The sequence below is a fragment of the Bos indicus x Bos taurus genome, chromosome 21 (assembly GCF_003369695.1).
Source record: "Bos indicus x Bos taurus breed Angus x Brahman F1 hybrid chromosome 21, Bos_hybrid_MaternalHap_v2.0, whole genome shotgun sequence".
In the NCBI taxonomy this organism is placed as follows: Eukaryota; Metazoa; Chordata; class Mammalia; order Artiodactyla; family Bovidae; genus Bos; species Bos indicus x Bos taurus.
The window spans coordinates 47821204-47839812 of NC_040096.1; the positions used below are offsets into that span (position 1 = coordinate 47821204).

Here is an 18609-nt window from a genome sequence, read left to right on the forward strand (position 1 = left end):
ATCCTCTTTTTCTCACTAATTTGAAATGCCAACTTTTCATACCTTAAATTGCAGTGTGTCATCAAGTTTTTTTATAGACTTACATTCTATTTTAGTGAGTTTTCTGTGTAAAATTGCATGTATATTTTGTTGACCCACCATCAAGAAAGAGAGAATGGGTGGCAAAAATGCTGTCAATAAACACAGAATGACCTCTCAAGTCAGGTACCCCTCATAGCCAGCTTCTGGTGGTAAGACGTGCTTAGATTAGAGATCCCGAATTTAGCCCTCAACTGAGCTTCAAATTACAAGGGAAATTTCTAGTCATATTTTAGAAAAACATGTGTAAATGGTTAGTTCTAGCGGAGAAGGCAATGGCACACCACTCCAGTACTCTTGCCTGGAAAATCCCATGGATGGAGGAGCCTGTTAGGCTGCAATCCATGGGGTTGCTAAGAGTCGGACATGACTGAGCGACTTCACTTTGAGTTTTCCCTTTCATGCATTGGAGAAGGAAATGGCAACCCACTCCAGTGTTCTTGCCTGGAGAATCCCAGGGACGGGGGAGCCTGGTGGGCTGCCGTCTATGGGGTCGCACAGAGTCGGACATGACTGAAGTGACTTAGCATAGCATAGCATGCATTAAAATAGCAGTCATGACTATCACAACAAAAATTGGAAAAGCAGAGGTTAAATGTCAGAAGTCAAAGTTTAATTTCATTTGTTATTTTTCTATAAAATAATAATAAAAATACAAATATGCAATAAAATACAAAAAAGGACAACAATTACTCAAGATCTTGCCATCCAGAGATAATACTTTTCTTAAGTATATGATTCTGGACTTTGTTGTTTGCAAATAAATCATATGGAACAAAACGGGTAATGCTATGTAAATAATGTCTTGTAACCTGATTTTTAAAGCTTATTATGCCATAATTATCTTTCTATGTCATGACATACAGGTCTGAATAGTCATTTAAATTGATCAGTTTTAAAAATTTTTTGTGTACTTACTATGTGGCAGGCTTTGAGTTAGGCACTAAGTAAGCATCTGTGAGGAGCTTCCCTGGTGGCTCAGACGGTAAAGAACCTGCCTGCAGTGCAGGAGGCCCAGGTTCTATCCCTGGGTTGGGAAGGTCCCCTGGAAAAGGGAATGGCTACCTGCTCCAGTATTCTTGCCTGGAGAATTCCATGGACGGAGGAGCCTGGAAGGCTACCACCTATGGGATTGCAAACAATTGGACACAACTGACTGACTGACACAGTTAAGAATCTGTAAACACAAAAAACAATCTCTGCCCACAGGGAATTTGGAGATTAGCAGAGAAGAAAGGTGGTGAATTAATTATTGTGAGTTTGACAGTTAATATGCAGATGGGCAGTGTGTAGAAGCATGTTTTCAATTATCTGGGGAAGATTAAGCAAATGATACTTAAATTGAAATCTAGGAATGAACAGAAGATAGCTCGGAAGAGGGGAAGAGGGGAAAGAATTTTTTTAGTTTTGTGCTACTCCAAAAGATAGTTCACAGACTAGCAGCATCACCATCACCTGGAAGCTTGTTAAAAATACAGTATGCAAGCTGAAGTTTGAGAGTCTGTGCGGTGGACAGTTGGAACCCATTTGAGAAGTAGAAAGATGTCCATCAGTAGAGCAGTGATACCATTGATTCAGGAGAGGACACAAGGTTCAGGATTATGTAGGACTTAGAGATGTTCTCTGTGTGTATGTGAGAGCATGTGTGTGGGGACTTGGGGGAGAGAGTCTTATTGACAGTGTATTGAGAAGCCAGTGATAGGATTCTTTGAGGAAAAATGACATGATCAGATTTGCTTTGAGATAGCACAGTCCTCATCATGACTTCTCAGTACCACCTAGCACAGTTGATCACGTGCTCTTCCTTACAACACCCCTATCCCTTGGCCTTCAGGACTGCAGTCTCTCTTGATTCCTGCCTCCTTTGCTATGTCTTCTTAGTCTCCCTTGCTGGTATATCCTCATCTCTTGACTTCAAAGCATTGGAGTGCCCAAAGCTTATCCTTGGATCTGTTTTCTCTTCTGCCTGTACTCTCAAGGTGATCTTATTCAGGACCATAGCTTTATATATGATCTATATGCTGATAACTATTATTAACTAAGATAAATGATTAAAGGCTATAATTGTCCTTATAATAACTAAAAGCTGGAAACAACTTAAGTGTCCATCAATGGAAGACTTTTTATAGTGCACCCAATGATGGGATGTATTAGAATTGTGGCAAAGAATAAGTTAGAGCTCTGTGTACTGAGAGGAGTTAGAACCCAGTATATAAACAGATATGTGATTATAGACAAACAGATTTTTAGCATGGAGGAAAATTCAGGAAACTGTTAACTGTGATCCTTCTATTTTCCTTTTATATTTTACACCAAATTGATAAAAAGTGAAATTATACTTTGTCTTATTTTTGCTTTATTTATATGATATATGAAAGTGAAATTCGCTAAGTTGTGTCCAACTCTTTGGGACCCCATGGACTATACAGTCCATCAAATTCTCCGGGCCAGAATACTGGAGTGGGTAGCCTTTCCCTTCTCCAGGGCATTTTCCCAACCCAGGGATTGAACCCAGGTCTCCTGCATTGTAGGCGGATCCTTTACCAGCTGAGCTACAAGGGAATATTTTTGCCCTTTAATTTTTAATTTTTTCTAAGTTATTTCCCTTGTAGATTGTATAGTATTGGATATTAGTTAAGCCAGTCAGAAATCAATTTTCTTATAGTAGGCTGGATCATCTCATACTCATTTATTGTCATATCAGATACACTTGGTAGTATTCTTGAAAGGTGTTAGAGGTGGAAGAGGACAGGATTGAAAGATTTTGCATCTGTGGTTTTCATCTGTGATTGTTAAAACTGTTGTACTAGAAGCTGACCTTTTCCTACTGAGTTTTCTATGTAGAAAGATTCTTCTTGGCTTTTTTTCTGTGCATGCACATATATTACTTATACATACATTTTACAGAAAATACATTAAAGATGTTATCTTGACATTTATAATCCTTAGAGGATTTTAATTTTAAAACTGAAGGGCAGACATATGAGTAATTATTTTGACTTATTATCTTTACTACTTACAGCTTACAAATCAACTATATAAAATGTACTTCCATTAGGAAGATTTTATCTGGCCCCCCATCTTGAGTAGGGTAGCAATATCTAAATGGAAAACAGAATATTATCTCGTAGAAAGTCTATTGAGGTGCATTTATTGCATAACTTATTATTAACAACCACTCTATGCAGTAGATGAAATCATTCTGTTTCCCAAACGAAGAAAAGGAGGTTCAGAGATTGACCAGTTCATATTTATAGAGCTGGTAAAAGGTAGGACTCAGACCCAAGTCTCTCTGATCCTAAATGTGGTTTCCATTATATCACACTGTTTTTTTAAAATTAATTTTCTTTGGAGTATTGTTGACTTACAATGTTGTGTTAGTTTCTGCTTAGTTCCCCTGGCCCAGGATCGAACCTGTGCCCCCTGCATTGGGCGTGCAGAGTCTTAACCACTGGACCCCCAGGGAATTATTTATATATATATTTACACACACACACACATATGTATATGTATATGTAAATTCACTGTTTTGTGATCTTATAAAAATCCCTCTTATTTTTTTTCTATGGTTCAATTCCAAATACTGATTCTCATCTCGTTTTCAGAACCAATCCTGATATAAAGTAGGAAGGATCATATTTTACTCACTCTTGATGCTCTGTATTTGGTCTCAGTTCAGTTCAGTTCAGTCACTCAGTTGTGTCCGACTCTTTGTGACCCCATGAATCACAGCACGCCAGGCCTCCCTGTCCATCACCAACTCCCAGAGTTCACTCAGACTCACGTCCATCGAGTCAGTGATGCCATCCAGCCATCTCATCCTCTGTCGTCCCCTTCTCCTCCTGCCCCCAATCCCTCCCAGCATCAGAGTCTTTTCCAATGAGTCAACTCTTCGCACGAGGTGGCCCAAGTACTGGAGTTTCAGCTTTAGCATCAGTCCTTCCAAAGAAATCCCAGGACTGATCTCCTTCAGAATGGACTGGTTGGATCTCCTTGCAGTCCAAGGGACTCTCAAGAGTCTTCGCCAACACCACAGTTCAAAAGCATCAATTCTTCGGCACTCAGCCTTCTTCACAGTTCAACTCTCACATCCATACATGACCACAGGAAAAACCATAACCTTGACTAGACGGACCTTTGTTGGCAAAGTAATGTCTCTGCTTTTCAATATGCTATCTAGGTTGGTCATAACTTTCCTTCCAAGGAGTAAGCGTCTTTTAATTTCATGGCTGCGGTCATCATCTGCAGTGATTTTGGAGCCCAGAAAAATAAAGTCTGACACTGTTTCCACTGTTTCCCCATCTATTTGCCATGAAGTGATGGGACCAGATGCCATGATCTTCGTTTTCTGAATGTTGAATTTTAAGCCAACTTTTTTACTCTCCTCTTTCACTTTCATCAAGAGGCTTTTTAGTTCCTCTTCACTTTCTGCCATAAGGGTGATGTCATCTGCATATCTGAGGTTATTGATATTTCTCCCGGCAATCTTGATTCCAGCTTGTGCTTCTTCCAGTCCAGCGTTTTTCATGATGTACTCTGCATATAAGTTAAATAAACAGGGTGACAATATACAGCCTGGATGAACTCCTTTTCCTATTTGGAACCAGTCTGTTGTTCCATGTCCAGTTCTAACTGTTGCTTCATGACCTGCATACAGGTTTCTAAAGAGGCGTTTCAGGTGGTCTGGATTTCCATCTCTTTCAGAATTTTCCAGTTTCTTGTGATCCACACAGTCAAAGGCTTTGGCATAGTTAATAAAGCAGAAATAGATGTTTTTCTGGAACTCTCTTGCTTTTTCCATGATCCAGTGGATGTTGACAATTTGGTCTCTGGTTCCTCTGCCTTTTCTAAAACCAGCTTGAACATCTGGAAGTTCACGGTTCACGTATTGCTGAAGCCTGGCTTGGAGAATTTTGAGCATTACTTTTACTAGCGTGTGAGATGAGTGCAATTGTGCGGGAGTTTGAGCATTCTTTGGCATTGCCTTTCTTTGGGATTGGAATGAAAACTGACCTTTTCCAGTCCTGTGGCCACTGCTGAGTTTTCCAAATTTGCTGGCATATTGAGTGCCACACTTTCATAGCATCATCTTTCAGGATTTGTTATGACCCAATTTCGAAGGTAGGGTTTATGCTTATTAGGTGGGGATTTTATCTTGTATCATTTGTTCCTTCTTAGGACCTGAAGTTCTGTTTCTGAGTCCTGGGCCAAAGCAGGGGCCTTGCTCACCGAGGGGACATTTCTGATATTAATTGCTCAATTACTGAAAGCTCTTACTGAATACTACCTGTATTTGTACTCCGTGTCACTGGTTGCTCCCGCCCCCACACTAGAATGTGCCATCATCCCATGTTAGACCTTTCCAGTGTCAGTTGCAGTGCTGTGGTCTGTAGCTCTGCATTTGGGATAGTATATTTTGTCTTCTGCTCCACATGTCCGTCCAGTGTGGGTATCTAGGACTGACTTTCCCCCCCAGTCACATGTCCTGCATTGTCTGCCATTCATTCCTCAGTGGTCAGGTCAATCCTGACCTGGCCTACCCCCACCCCTTACTTGACCTTGTTCCTTGCTACATAATCCAGACAATGACCCAAGGTATTATACCAAAGAATATAAGACCTGAGCCCCATTTGAGATCTCGCTGGTGGTGTATGTGACTGAAGCACATATGTAAGAGCTGTAAGAGACCTTGGCCTTCCCCTTGCCTAACCATCTCATGTTATAGATGAGGAAACAGAGGCAGAATTTTGCACCCCAAATCACAGTAGGTGGCAGTTAGGACTAGCATCAACAGTAATCCCATTTAGATTTTTGTTAATTCATTTTCAACAAGTAGCCCCCATACCTAAGTAAGCCTTAAGCATACTTTAAAAAATAAATTGGGATGACAAATTTATGTTAGTACACATTATCAATATTTGATAAGATTAGTATATTTTTGTTTTTATATGGAAACTCCAAAAAATTTATTTGGAAATATGCCTGATTTCTTATCTGCCAACATCTAACAGCTCAGCTGATAAAGAATCTGCCTGCAATGCAGGAGACCTCGGTTCAATTCCTGAGTTGGGAAGATCCACTGGAGAAGGGATAGGCTACCCACTCCGGTGTTCTTGGGCTTCCTTGGTGGCTCAGTTGGTAGAGAATCCGCCTGCAATGCGGGAGACCTGGGTCCGATCCCTGGGCTGGGAAGATCCCGTGGAGAAAGAAATGGCTACCCACTCCAGTATTCTGACCTGGAGAATTCCATGGACTGTATAGTCCCTGGGGTCACACTCCATGGGGTCGCAGAGTCGACACAACTGAGCGACTTTCACACAAAAATGTCTGAAAGCAAAGCAATGTCATTCCACCAGATGTCACTGTTTGCATGTAGCAATGAAGTTACAATGATTAAAATAAAATTTCCCCCTCCCTAATTATATTTATATAAAAGATTCTGCATAGTTATACTCCTTTTCTTCTTTGGCTTATTCTCCTTTAGATTTATTGTTTTATTGAAGACTGTATTTCCTGAATTTTTTAAAGTATTGAAAATATTCATTATCTCTGCTATAGATTTTAAAGACTTTGCAAAATTATTTGTAGATTAGTATCTTCAAGAAGGTGACCTCTTAAAGTCTTTTCTAGACCTAGAAGTTTCTTTTCAAACAACATTCTTTTAAGTTACTGTTTTCTAAGTTGTTGATTGCGACCCAGTAAGTGGATTGTGCAATCAGCTTAATGGCTTGCTATGAGTCCCTTAAAGAAATGGTATTTGGGATAGAATATTGCATGTAACTATTACTTTGACAAAACTTTTGCATAAACACTCAAACTATCCCTGAACACATCTGCTCTGAGTTGCATAAAAATGGCTGTGAGCTTTATCCTGTGAATGCTCCCCAGGCTTAGTACCCCAAGGAGCACAATGAATTTTCTGAGAAAGGGGTAGGGAGGATGTGATGTATAACTTCTCCATTGTTAGAGTTACTCCAGGGAGGGGAGAGGGTTGCTGGAGGGAGAACCCTCCATCCATCACAGGATGGAGCCTGCAGTCACTTTTATGTAAGTCATAAAAGATGTGGGTGAAGATTTTTAAGAGTGCTCACAGCCTAGAGCAGATGTTCTCCAAACTTCTTCTAACTTGTAATAAGAACACCATTTTATATCTCTGGCCCCATGGGAGATCAGTGTTGACTGAGAACGAGGTTTAACTCAATCTGAGAGAGATGGGCTTGTTTGCTTCATTCAGTCCTCTCAGTCATAATAACAAAAATGATTGTAATGTCAACTACTTAATGTACTTTTCTGAACTTTGTGCAAACTTGTTACATATATTATTTTTAAGCATTAGATGCTGAAAGATCTCATCACTGTTGCTCTTCACAGATGAGGAAACGGAGCCTTAAGAAAGAAAAATGACTTACCCAACACAGCACATCAAGAGGCCAAACTAAAGCTAAAATCCTGGCTTTTAACTTCATTCCAAAGCCTAGCTTTTCTCACTGTAACAGTGCTTTTTAGGCTTCTCCTGAGGATAAGGACCCCCTGGAGTGTTTAAGTGATCCTGGTCTCTATCCCAAACCAACTGAACTAGAATCTCCAGAGGAAGTATCTGGGGAGCTATAGATCTGACAAGCATCCCAGAATATTCTTTTTTTTTTTTAATTTAATTTAATTTTATTTTGTTTTTAAACTTTACACTATTGTATTGGTTTTGCCAAATATCGAAATGAATCTGCCACAGGTATACACGTGCTCCTCATCCTGAACCCTCCTCCCTCCTCCCTCCCCATACCATCCCTCTGGGTCGTCCCAGTGCACCAGCCCCAAGCATCCAGTATTATGCATCGAACCTGGACTGGCGACTCGTTTCATATATGATATTATACATGTTTCAATGCCATTCTCCCAAATCATCCCACCCTCTCCCTCTCCCACAGAGTCCAAAAGAGTGTTCTATACATCAGTGTGTCTTTTGCTGTCTCGTATACAGGGTTATTGTTACCGTCTTTCTAAATTCCATATATATGCGTTAGTATACTGTATTGGTGTTTTTCTTTCTGGCTTACTTCACTCTGTATAATAGGCTCCAGTTTCATCCACCTCATTAGAACTGATTCAAATGTATTCTTTTTAATGGCTGAGTAATACTCCATTGTGTATATGTACCACAGCTTTCTTATCCATTCATCTGCTGATGGGCATCTAGGTTGCTTCCATGTCCTGGCTATTATAAACAGTGCTGCGATGAACATTGGGGTACACGTGTCTCTTTCAATTCTGGTTTCCTCAGTGTGTATGCCCAGCAGTGGGATTGCTGGATCATAGGGCAGTTCTATTTCCAGTTTCTTAAGGAATCTCCACACTGTTCTCCATAGTGGCTGTACTAGTTTGCATTCCCACCAACAGTGTAAGAGAGTTCCCTTTTCTCCACACCCTCTCCAGCATTTATTGCTTGTAGACTTTGGATCGCAGCCATTCTGACTGGTGTGAAATGGTACCTCATAGTGGTTTTAATTTGCATTTCTCTGATAATGAGTGATGTTGAGCATCTTTTCATGTGTTTGTTAGCCATCTAAACTTAAAAGCTTCTGCACAACAAAGGAAACTATAAGCAAGGTGAAAAGACAGCCTTCAGAATGGGAGAAAATAATAGCAAATGAAGCAACTGACAAACAACTAATCTCAAAAATATACAAGCAACTCCTACAGCTCAATTCCAGAAAAATAAATGACCCAATCAAAAAATGGGCCAAAGAACTAAATAGACATTTCTCCAGAATATTCTTATCATCAGACTGTTGGGAAAGACTGCAGTGCATCAGTGCTTCTCAGACTTTATCGTGCGTCAGAATTAACTATAGGGCTGGTTAAAACACAGAAGGCTGGGCTTCTCCACAGACCTTTTGATGGGACTCAAGAATTTTAATTTCTAACAAGTTCCTATGTGGTGCTAATGATGCTGGTTAGGGAATACACCTTGAGGATCAGTGTAGTACATCATGCCAACCCATTATTCTCACTTTCTCAGGACACGGTCTGGACTGGCTTTGGCTGTGGGATTTTTCAAGCACAGTGTTAAACAATGTGTATTCAATATCTACTGTATTCCTGGGAGACAGGAAATGAATAAGAATCAGTCTTCCCCCACCCCAACTAGTGTGTAATCTGCTGTGAAAAACGCACAGAACAAAATGCAGCAGATTCTATAATGAAATTGCAGATCAAATGCACCGGGAAACTAGGGAGGCAAAGACGAGTTTTTGCTGGGCAGAGGGACGTTCGTAAAGGCCCCATGGAGTAGTGGAGACCTAAGTCTTATTGTCAGTGTTTCCAGAGCCGCATTGTATTGTAGTTATTGTAGTTCAGTTTCCCTGTCTCTCCTGCAACACCTGGAGAAATCTAGAGCATCTTTTGTGCAGCGAAAGATGGGGCTGGGTACTGGGGATGGAAGTAGAATTGGTGAAGTAGGTGATGCCCAGGTGTGGAGGACCCTAACGGCCAGGCCAGGAGCTTGTGTGTGTGTGTGTAGTCATTAAAGTATTTGGAAGAGGGTAACTGACAGTAACTTTGGTACCAGTCTGTAGCATGGATTAGAGGAGGGAAAGTTTGGAAGTGAGGGACAGCAAAGATGTTATCACAGGACTCAGTTGAGAGAAGAATGCAATAGGGTGGAGAGACACTGGAGGGAGAAGAGTCAGGACTAGTGATTACTGAGGGAGAGGTTGGAGATGAAGAGATTTTCAGTCTGACCCACTGAGATATTGGTGATCTCCAAAGTGGGGAATCTCTCGAAAAGACTGGTTCTTTTCTCTGGAAATTCAGAAGGAAGCAGGGAAAATTTGGACAAAAATTTCAAAGCAGATGATTCATTTTTGTCAGGCAGGAATAGTTGCTAACCTTGGGTACCCTTTCCACTAAGATCCGTAGTTCATATCTACCAGAACTAGCTATGCATTCTAAAATGTCCGATGACCTCTTTCACTTTCCTTCCAACCAACCAGAATTTCTTTTTTTTCTTTTTCTTTTGAGGCACATTTGGGATATGAAAAGACAGTAATATATAAATGATCCTGACCACTTTGTTATTGGCTTCAGTTCAGTTCAGTCGCTCAGTTGTGCCCTACTGTTTGTGACCACATGCACTGCAGCACGCCAGGCCTCCCTGTCCATCACCAACTCCCGGAGTTTACTCACACTCATGTCCATTCAGTCAGTGATGCCATCCAACCATCTCATCCTCTTCTTCTCCTGCCTTCAATCTTTCCCAGCATCAGGGTCTTTTCAAATGAGTCAGTTCTTTGCATCAGGAGGCCAAAGTATTTGAGTTTCAACTTTAGCATCTGTCCTTCCAATGAATACTCAGGACTGATTTCCTTTAGGATGGACTGGTTGGACCTCCTTGCTGTCCAAGGGACTCTCAAGAGTCTTCTCCAAACCACAGTTCAAAAGCATCAATTCTTCTGTGCTCAGCTTTCTTTATAGTCCAACTCTCACATCCGTACATGACTACTGGAAAAACCATAGCTTTGACTAGTTGGACCTTTGTTGGCAAACTAATAATCTCTGCTTTTTAATATGCTGTCTTGGTTGGTCATAACTTTTCTTCCAAAGAGCAAGCATCTTTTAATTTCATGGCTGCATTCACCATCTGGAGTGATTTTGGAGCCCCCCAAAATAAAGTCTGTCACTGTTTCCGCTGTTTCCCCATCTATTTCCCATGAAGTGATGGGAACAGATGCCATGATCTTCGTTTTCTGAATGTTGAGCTTTAAGCCAACTTTTTCACTCTCCTATTTCACTTTCATCAAGGGGCTCTTTAGTTCCTCTTCACTTTCTGCCATAAGGGTGGTGTCATCTGCATATCTGAGGTTATTGACATTTCTCCGGCAATCTTGATTCTAGCTTGTGCTTCATCCAGCCCAGGATTTCTCATGGTGTACTCTGCATATAAGTTAAATAAGCAGGGTGACAATGTACAGCCTTGATGTACTGGTTTCCCAGTTTGGAACCAGTCTGTTGTTCCATGTCCAGTTCTAACTGCATACAGATTTCTTAAGAGGCAGGTCAAGTAGTCTGGTATTCCCATCTCTTTAAGAATTTTCCAGAAGAGTTGTGGTCCACACAGTCAAAAGCTTTGGCTTAGGGCCAGATAAAAATATAGCAGTGCCTCAAGGTAGCTTCGTAAGTCACCCCTCTCCTCCCTGATTTTCATGTATGTACTCTCTTGGCTCGTTATTCTAGACAATGCAATATCCCGCTCTTTTGTTTTTGCTGGATATATCAGTGAGGATCCAGTTGCAGAAAACAGAAACATTTTTAACTATTTTAAGCATAAAGGAATCTGGTAATGGGAATACGATGCTTGTAAAATCAATGGAAAGTTTGGAAGAATGGGCTCTATGCAGGCTGAACTTTCCAGAGATAACTCATATAGCACATTTAACTGGCTTCCATGCCTGCTGCTCCTTCTGGCAGAGTCAGGAAGGTAGGAAAGCTGGAGGCCAACCTTGGCAACATACCACTTTAGCTGAGACTCAGAGATCGTGTGGCCTCTCCTGCCACAGCTTTTGACTCTGGAGATATGCCATGTCTGTTGAAACATTCACTGGCAAAAAAGCCTACCCACAAAAGATGTAATGGGAAGGCTGCTACAGAACTCAGTGTTGCCACGACTGCTTGCAGCGGGAACATCATAGCCTTCTAGATTGCATGTGAGTGCATCTGGTTAGTAGATCTTAAGACACATCTCAGACACTGGCTGCAGGAGAGTCGTCACCTCTCCATCCTCAGCAGTTTGGGAAAGCATATTGGATTGGATGTCAAATGACAGTGTGCTATAAGCCACTGTGCTGGGAGTTGAGCTTTACCTTCTCTTTGAATTCAGATATTCAACTGGGTGAGGTAGGAAGCTTTTTTTCCCCATGAACCTATTTTGGCAAAGCCCTATCTTCTCCAGCCTAGCTTTGGGTGGGCCTGATTTTTAAGAGCTGGTTTGATATGATAGACTCTGAGGATTTCAGCATATTGTTATGTGCAGGCAGTTTGAGATGTGTGTGCTTTGTTTTCACATCTGGTGGCTCTAAAGTGATTGTCTGTTCAGGTAATGGTATACCAAAACGTTCAAGGGAACATAGGCTCCACTTTCAAGTGAAATTGAAATATGGCTATAGTCAGTGTAGTTCCACTTTATACTCATTTTATATATTTTGTACAGTGTTATAATACAAAAATGTTATTTCAAGCCATCTGTAAGTCAGTCATTAATGACACATTTTGCCTTCAGATTTTGATTTACCTCATCTCTTGGTTTAATTCAGGCTTTTGTTGATAAGTTTTAAACCTCCTATGTATATTCTTCTTATGTATATATAGTTAGTTGTTGTTAAGTTGCTAAGTTGTGCCTGACACTTTTGCGACCCCATGGACTGTAGTCTACCAGCCTCCTCTGTCCATAGGATTCTCCAGGCAAGATTACTGGAGGGGATTGCCATTTATTTCTCCAGGGGATCTTCCCAACCCAAGGATTGAGCCCACATTTCCTGCATTGGCAGGCAGATTCTTTACCTTTTGAGCTACAGGGAAGACATTCTGAGCCACTCAGGAAGCCCTATATAGAGTTGGTAGCCCAGAAGTAAAGACCTACTGCCATACCTGTTTTATGTTCATCCCGGCAAGATATGAATCAAGAAAGAAAAACCTTAATGTGAGCAGGCAGTTCTTCTTAGGGTGATGGTTTGCCTTGGGCTAAGAAATGAAACCATTTCCCATGAGCTTGGAGTGGGGAGCAGGTTAGGAATCAGAAGGTAGGAAACTTTTTACCTCTGTGTAATGAGACTTTCATAGAGTGAATTTATTATTACTATATTATAAAACAAAACCACCCAAAGGTTACTACTAAAATACATTCAGAAGCAAACATAAATTATTTCTGAGCTATTCCCCGTTTTGAATTATCTGCCTTCGGCACGGTATCTATTTAGCATAGATGCGTGCATGCACGTGCAACTCAGTTGTGTCCGACTGATTGTGACCTCATGGACTGTAGCCTGCCAGGCTCCTCTGTCCATGGAATTCTCCAGGCAAAAATACTGGAGTGAGTAGCCATTCCCTTCTCCAGGGGATCTTCCTGACCCAGGAATCGAACCTGCATCTCTTGTGTCTTCTGCATTGGCAGGTGGATTCTTTACCAGCTGAGCCACCAGTGAAGTCTCATTTAGTGTAGATATCAAATGTCAGTGTGTTTATTTCATAGAGATATAAAACGAGAGTAAATACCTGTTGCTTTATCAATGACTTAAAAAATTTTTTTTCACACTGTAGAATACTGCACGGAGCTCCTGTTATGGATGTCAGTCAAGAATATGTTGCTGTCGTTCCAACAAGACCAGGGATACTGCCTGAACTGATACCAGGAACTGGCCAGAGTGCTCACAAACCACAGTTACAACTCTTAGGAGAGGAAGTAAGAGCTTCCTTTAATGTTAGTTTTCTCTATCTCTTAGACTCTCAAACTTTTTGGTTTCAGGACCCTTTTTATGTTCTTAAAAATTATTGAGGACTTCAGTAATTATTTATGTGGCTTGTATCTATTGAGATTTGCAATATTGGAAGTTAAAAACTGGGAAAATGCTTAAGTGTTTATTTTTTAAATGAAAAATAACCTACTAAAATAATATATGTTAACATGCTATATTTTTTATGAAAAATAATTATATTTTTTAAAACAAAGAAGTAGTGTAAAACTTTTTGCAAATATCTAATGCTTGGCTTAATGGATGACAGCTGGATTCTTATGCTTGCTTCTGCATTCAATTTTGCGATAAGTTGTTTTGACTGAACTATATGAGGGAAATTCTGGCTTCATGCAGATATGTGGTTGAAAAAGGAGAGATTATTTTAATAGCCTTTAAACATAATTATGGATATTCTTGTTTGATAATATGCTTCCTAGGTGGCACAGTTGGTAAAGAACCTGCCTGCCAATGCAGGAGACATAAGAGACCTGGGTTTGAGTTCTAGGTTGGGAAGATCCTTATGGAGAAGCCTGGTAGGCTGCAGTCCATGGGGTCGCAAAGAGTCGGACATGACTGAGCGACTTCACTTTCACTTTCTGGAGGAGGAAATGGCAGCCCATTCCAGTATTCTTGCCTGGAGAATCCGATGGACAGAGGAGCCTGGTAGACTACAGTCCATGGGGTTGCAAAGAGTCGGACATGACTGAAGCAACTTAATACACATACAAGAGGTGGTTTCTTGAAACTTAGTTGTGAGACTTCCACTGCTGTGAATGATGCAGTGGAAGTTCTTTTTCCTATTCTTCCTGCGAAGTACAAGTAGAAACCTGGGTGTTACAAACAGGGCAGATCTGAAAGGTGCAGAGACTGAGACTCTAACCAGGAACTTCGGGATCCAAGAAATGACACGGTGGCAAGTTAGTTCCTTGAGTTTCCTTTTCTGCCTCGTATATCCTTTGATAAATCCTTTTTATAATTTCAAGTTTAAAAAAAACCTGGTAACCTGGAAAGAAAATTAGGTAAAGACACAAAGAAGTCCAAACAAAGCCTACTCTTTTTAGCCAAAGAACCAGGAAAGGGGCAGCCTAGCACGACACAATTTTTAAACAATAGCTACCCTAGCCAAACACCACAGAAAAAATGGTGGCCCTGGTCCTTCCCTCACTCCTACCAGCAAAGGCCTTGTAGGAAAACTAGACTTTTACAAAGTATGTAATGTGTGTGCTCAGTTGTATCTGACTCTTTGGGACCCCAGGGACTGTAGCCTGCCAGTCTCCTCTGTCCTTGGGATTCTCCAGGCAAGAATACTGGAGTGGGTTGCCATTCCCTTCTCCAGGGAATCTTCGCAACCCAGAGATTGAACCAGCGTCTGTTGGATCTCCTGCATTGGCAGACAGATTCTTTACCACTGTGCCACAGAATACGAGAAGGCACTGTCACACCTCTGACAGGGTGGTGTTGAAGAAGGCCGTGTGGGGCTGGGACTTTCGTTTTGGTAGAATGGTCATGAGGTTTCCCTTCTATGGTGTTAGTTGATACCGCATGGGGATCCTGGACTTGCATCCCCACCTAGTAGTAATGAGCCACTTCTCTCTCTCCCCACTGCGATGGTATCAGAGGAGGCCCAGCAGAGTGTCAGCTGGAACAGAAGGTTTACATAAGATCCAGAATCTCATAGCAAAGTATCCGAATTTCAATAGAAAATTGCTAATCCATCCCAAGAACTAGGAAAGTCTCAAACTGAATATAAGAAGGTAACCAATAGATGCTATCATTTAGATGATAGAAATGTTAGAATTGTCTGACAATGATTTTAAAGCCATCATTCTAAAAATGCTTCAGTGATAATCATGAACACACTTGAAAAAATTTTTTAAAAATAAGAAGATTTAGAAAGGAAATAGAAGGTCTTAGTAAAAAACATTGAAAATACTTAGTAAAGAAACTGAAGACATTTTAGAATTCAAAAAATATAATAACCAAAGTAAAATGCTTGGCAGATGGGCTCAAAAGTAGAATGGAGGAGATAGGAAGTGAAGTTGAAGATAAAATAGTAGAATTTATCCAGTCTGAGCAACCAAGAGAAATAGACTAAAGGAAAAAAAAAATTAACAGATCCTCAGGAGTCTGTTAATTGTGGGACTAAAGTAAAAGATCTAACATTTGTGTTATCACAGTCCTGGAAGGAGAAGAAAAAGAAGAGGGGTGACTGAAAATGTTTAGGAAGAAATAATGACTGGAAACTTCCCCATTTTAGTGAGACTTAAACCTGCATATTAGGAAGCTGAGCAAACTCCAAGCAGGAAAAGTCCAAAGAAATATGAACCAAGTCACTTAATAGTCAAACTTCTGAAAACTAATGACAAAGAAAAGAATCTTGAAAGCAGCAAGAGAGAAACCATATGCTACCTACAGGAGAAGAACAGTTGGAGTGATAATGGATTTCTCATCAGAAACCATGGAGGCCAGAAGTAAGTGGCAGAACATTTTTCAAATGCTGAAAGGAAAGAACGGTATGCCCTGAGTCCTGTATATCCAGAGAAGATATCCTTCAAGAATGAAGGGGAATCCAGACATTTCCAGATGACAGGAAAGTAAGAGAATTTGTCACCCAACAGACTTACCCTGAAAGAAAGCCTGCAGGATGTTCTTAAATGATGAAAGATGGAATCTTGGAATATCTAGAAGGAACAAAAACAAGTAAAGCAAAAATGTGAGTAAATGCAATAAAGAATTTTCCTCCTCGTTTTGAGTTTTCTAAATGATGTCTGTCGGTTGAAGCAAAAATTACCATACCATTAAATGTATAGAGAGGAAATGTTTAAGACAACTGCATTATAAATGAAGAAAGGAGACATAAAAGAAGGTAGGTTTACACACCCTTGAACTGGTAAAGTGCAGACATCAGTAGACTTTGATAAGTTATGTTTATATAATGTAACACCTAGAGCAAGACTAAAAATCTATGAGGCGTATTCATAAACACCACAGATAAATAAAAGTGGAATTCTAAAATATGTCCATGTAAAAGGAAAGCAGGGAAAAGAAAACAGAGAAACAAGAGGAACCAGAGAGAACAAGCAGAAGACAAAAATGAAACGACAGATGAAATCCCTAACTTAAATATATTATTGGTCTAAATACACCAATTAAGTGACAGGGAATGCAGAGTGGATTAAAAGAAATGACCCAACTATTTACTATCCACAAGTAACCGACTTCATATATAATGATTTAGAGAGGCTGCAAGTAAAAGAATAAAACAGATAAGTCATACAAACATTAATCAAAGAGAAGTAGGAGTGACTATGTTAATATCAGATAAAGTAGACCTCTCAGCAAAGACAGTTGCAAGAGACAGAGAAGGAGATTACATTATGACAAAAATGTCAACCCGCCAGGAAGACATAGTAGTCTTAAAAAGCATGTGCACAAAATAGCAGAATTGTAAAACATGTAAAGCAAAAGCTGGTGAACTGAAAGCAGAAATAGACAATTCACAATTACAATTGGAGACCTCAATGCTCCTCTCTAAATAGTTGGTGGAACACTAGAAAATCAGCAGGGATACAGAAAAATCAATGACTCTCAACTAACAGGATCTAATTGAAATGTACAGAACACTACACCAAATCAGAGCAGAATACTTACTCTTTTTGAGTTCCTGCAGAAGATATACCAAGATAAATCCATAATGAAATCAAACTAGATATCAATAGCATAGATAACAGAAATATCTCCAAACTGTTGGAGTCTAAACAATACAGGTATAATTTATTCATGGGTTAAAGAGGGTGTATCAAGGGATTTAAAAAGTACTTTGAAAACCAATTAAACTGAATTAAATTGAAAATATAACATATCATAATTTGTGGAACAGAGATAATGCCAAGAGGAAAAATTATAACACTAAATGCTTCCAATTAAAAAAGAGAAGTCTCAAATCAATAATTTAAGCAAGAACCTAGAGAAAGAAGAGCCAAATAAACCAAAAGTGAGCGGTGGAAAAGAATAAGGAAGAACAGAAATCACTGAAGTTGAAAACAATAGAGAAAAATCACTGAGACAAAATAGTTCTTACAAAAAATTGATCTCTACAAAACTGACACAAAACAGAAAAGACACAAATTACTAATATTAGAAATGAAATAGATATCACTGCAGACCCTACAGACATCAAAAGACTAGTAAGGCAATACTATAAGCAAATCCAGTTGTTAATATAAGCAATTTATATAAGCAATTCCAGTATTCTTGCCTCAAGAACCCCATGAACAGTATAAACAACTCTACACACATAAATTTGACAACTTAGACAAAATAGAGCAGTTCCTCAAAAAACACAAACTACCACAACTCACTCAATATGAAATATTAATAGATAATTTGAATAGCTCTATAATGTTAAGGAAAGGCCTACAAAACTCCCTTCTCAGACCCCTGAAATAGTTTGACAGTTAAAAAATCAAAATAAACATGCAACCATCAATACTATTAAGCATGTTGCAGGATGAATACATAAACTATAAGGATAAATCTTCAGAGAATTATGCTGGAAAAAACCAATTCCAAAACATTACATACTGGATGATATTCTTATATAACGTTCAGGAAATGACAAAAGTACAGAAATGCCGAACAGATTCGGGTTTTCCAGGGTTTCAGGATTGGAGTGGGTGGGAATGAGTGGAGTGTGTTTATAAAAGACATGAGATCACTTATGGTGATGAAAATGTTCTATATCTTAACTATATCAATGTCAATATTTTGTTTGTGATTCTGTACCACAGTTTTGCAAGATGTTACCTTTGAGGTAAACTGGGTAAAAGATAGTCTCTGTGTTATTTCTTAAAACTGCATGTGAATTTATAATTAGCTTAAAAATTTAATAAAAATTATGGTTGTTGGACCAGTGCTAAAAAATTAAACTTAGTTAAAAAGAACGTGTAATAAATGACCATTTGTACAGCTAAAAATGTTTGTTGCATTTGAAATCTGAAACTATTGGGTCTTTAGTATGAACATGGTT

General features: G+C 39.6%; 1 protein-coding gene across 1 annotated transcript in view; it reads left to right on the forward strand.

Moving 5' to 3' along the window:
• TTC6 (tetratricopeptide repeat domain 6) overlaps positions 1-18609 on the forward strand; it is a 186172-nt gene that overhangs the window by 70749 nt on the left and 96814 nt on the right. The window contains exon 6 of the mRNA XM_027521191.1: positions 13387-13528. Within this exon, the coding sequence (XP_027376992.1) occupies positions 13387-13528 (142 nt within the window). The remainder of the gene's footprint in view (positions 1-13386; positions 13529-18609) is intronic.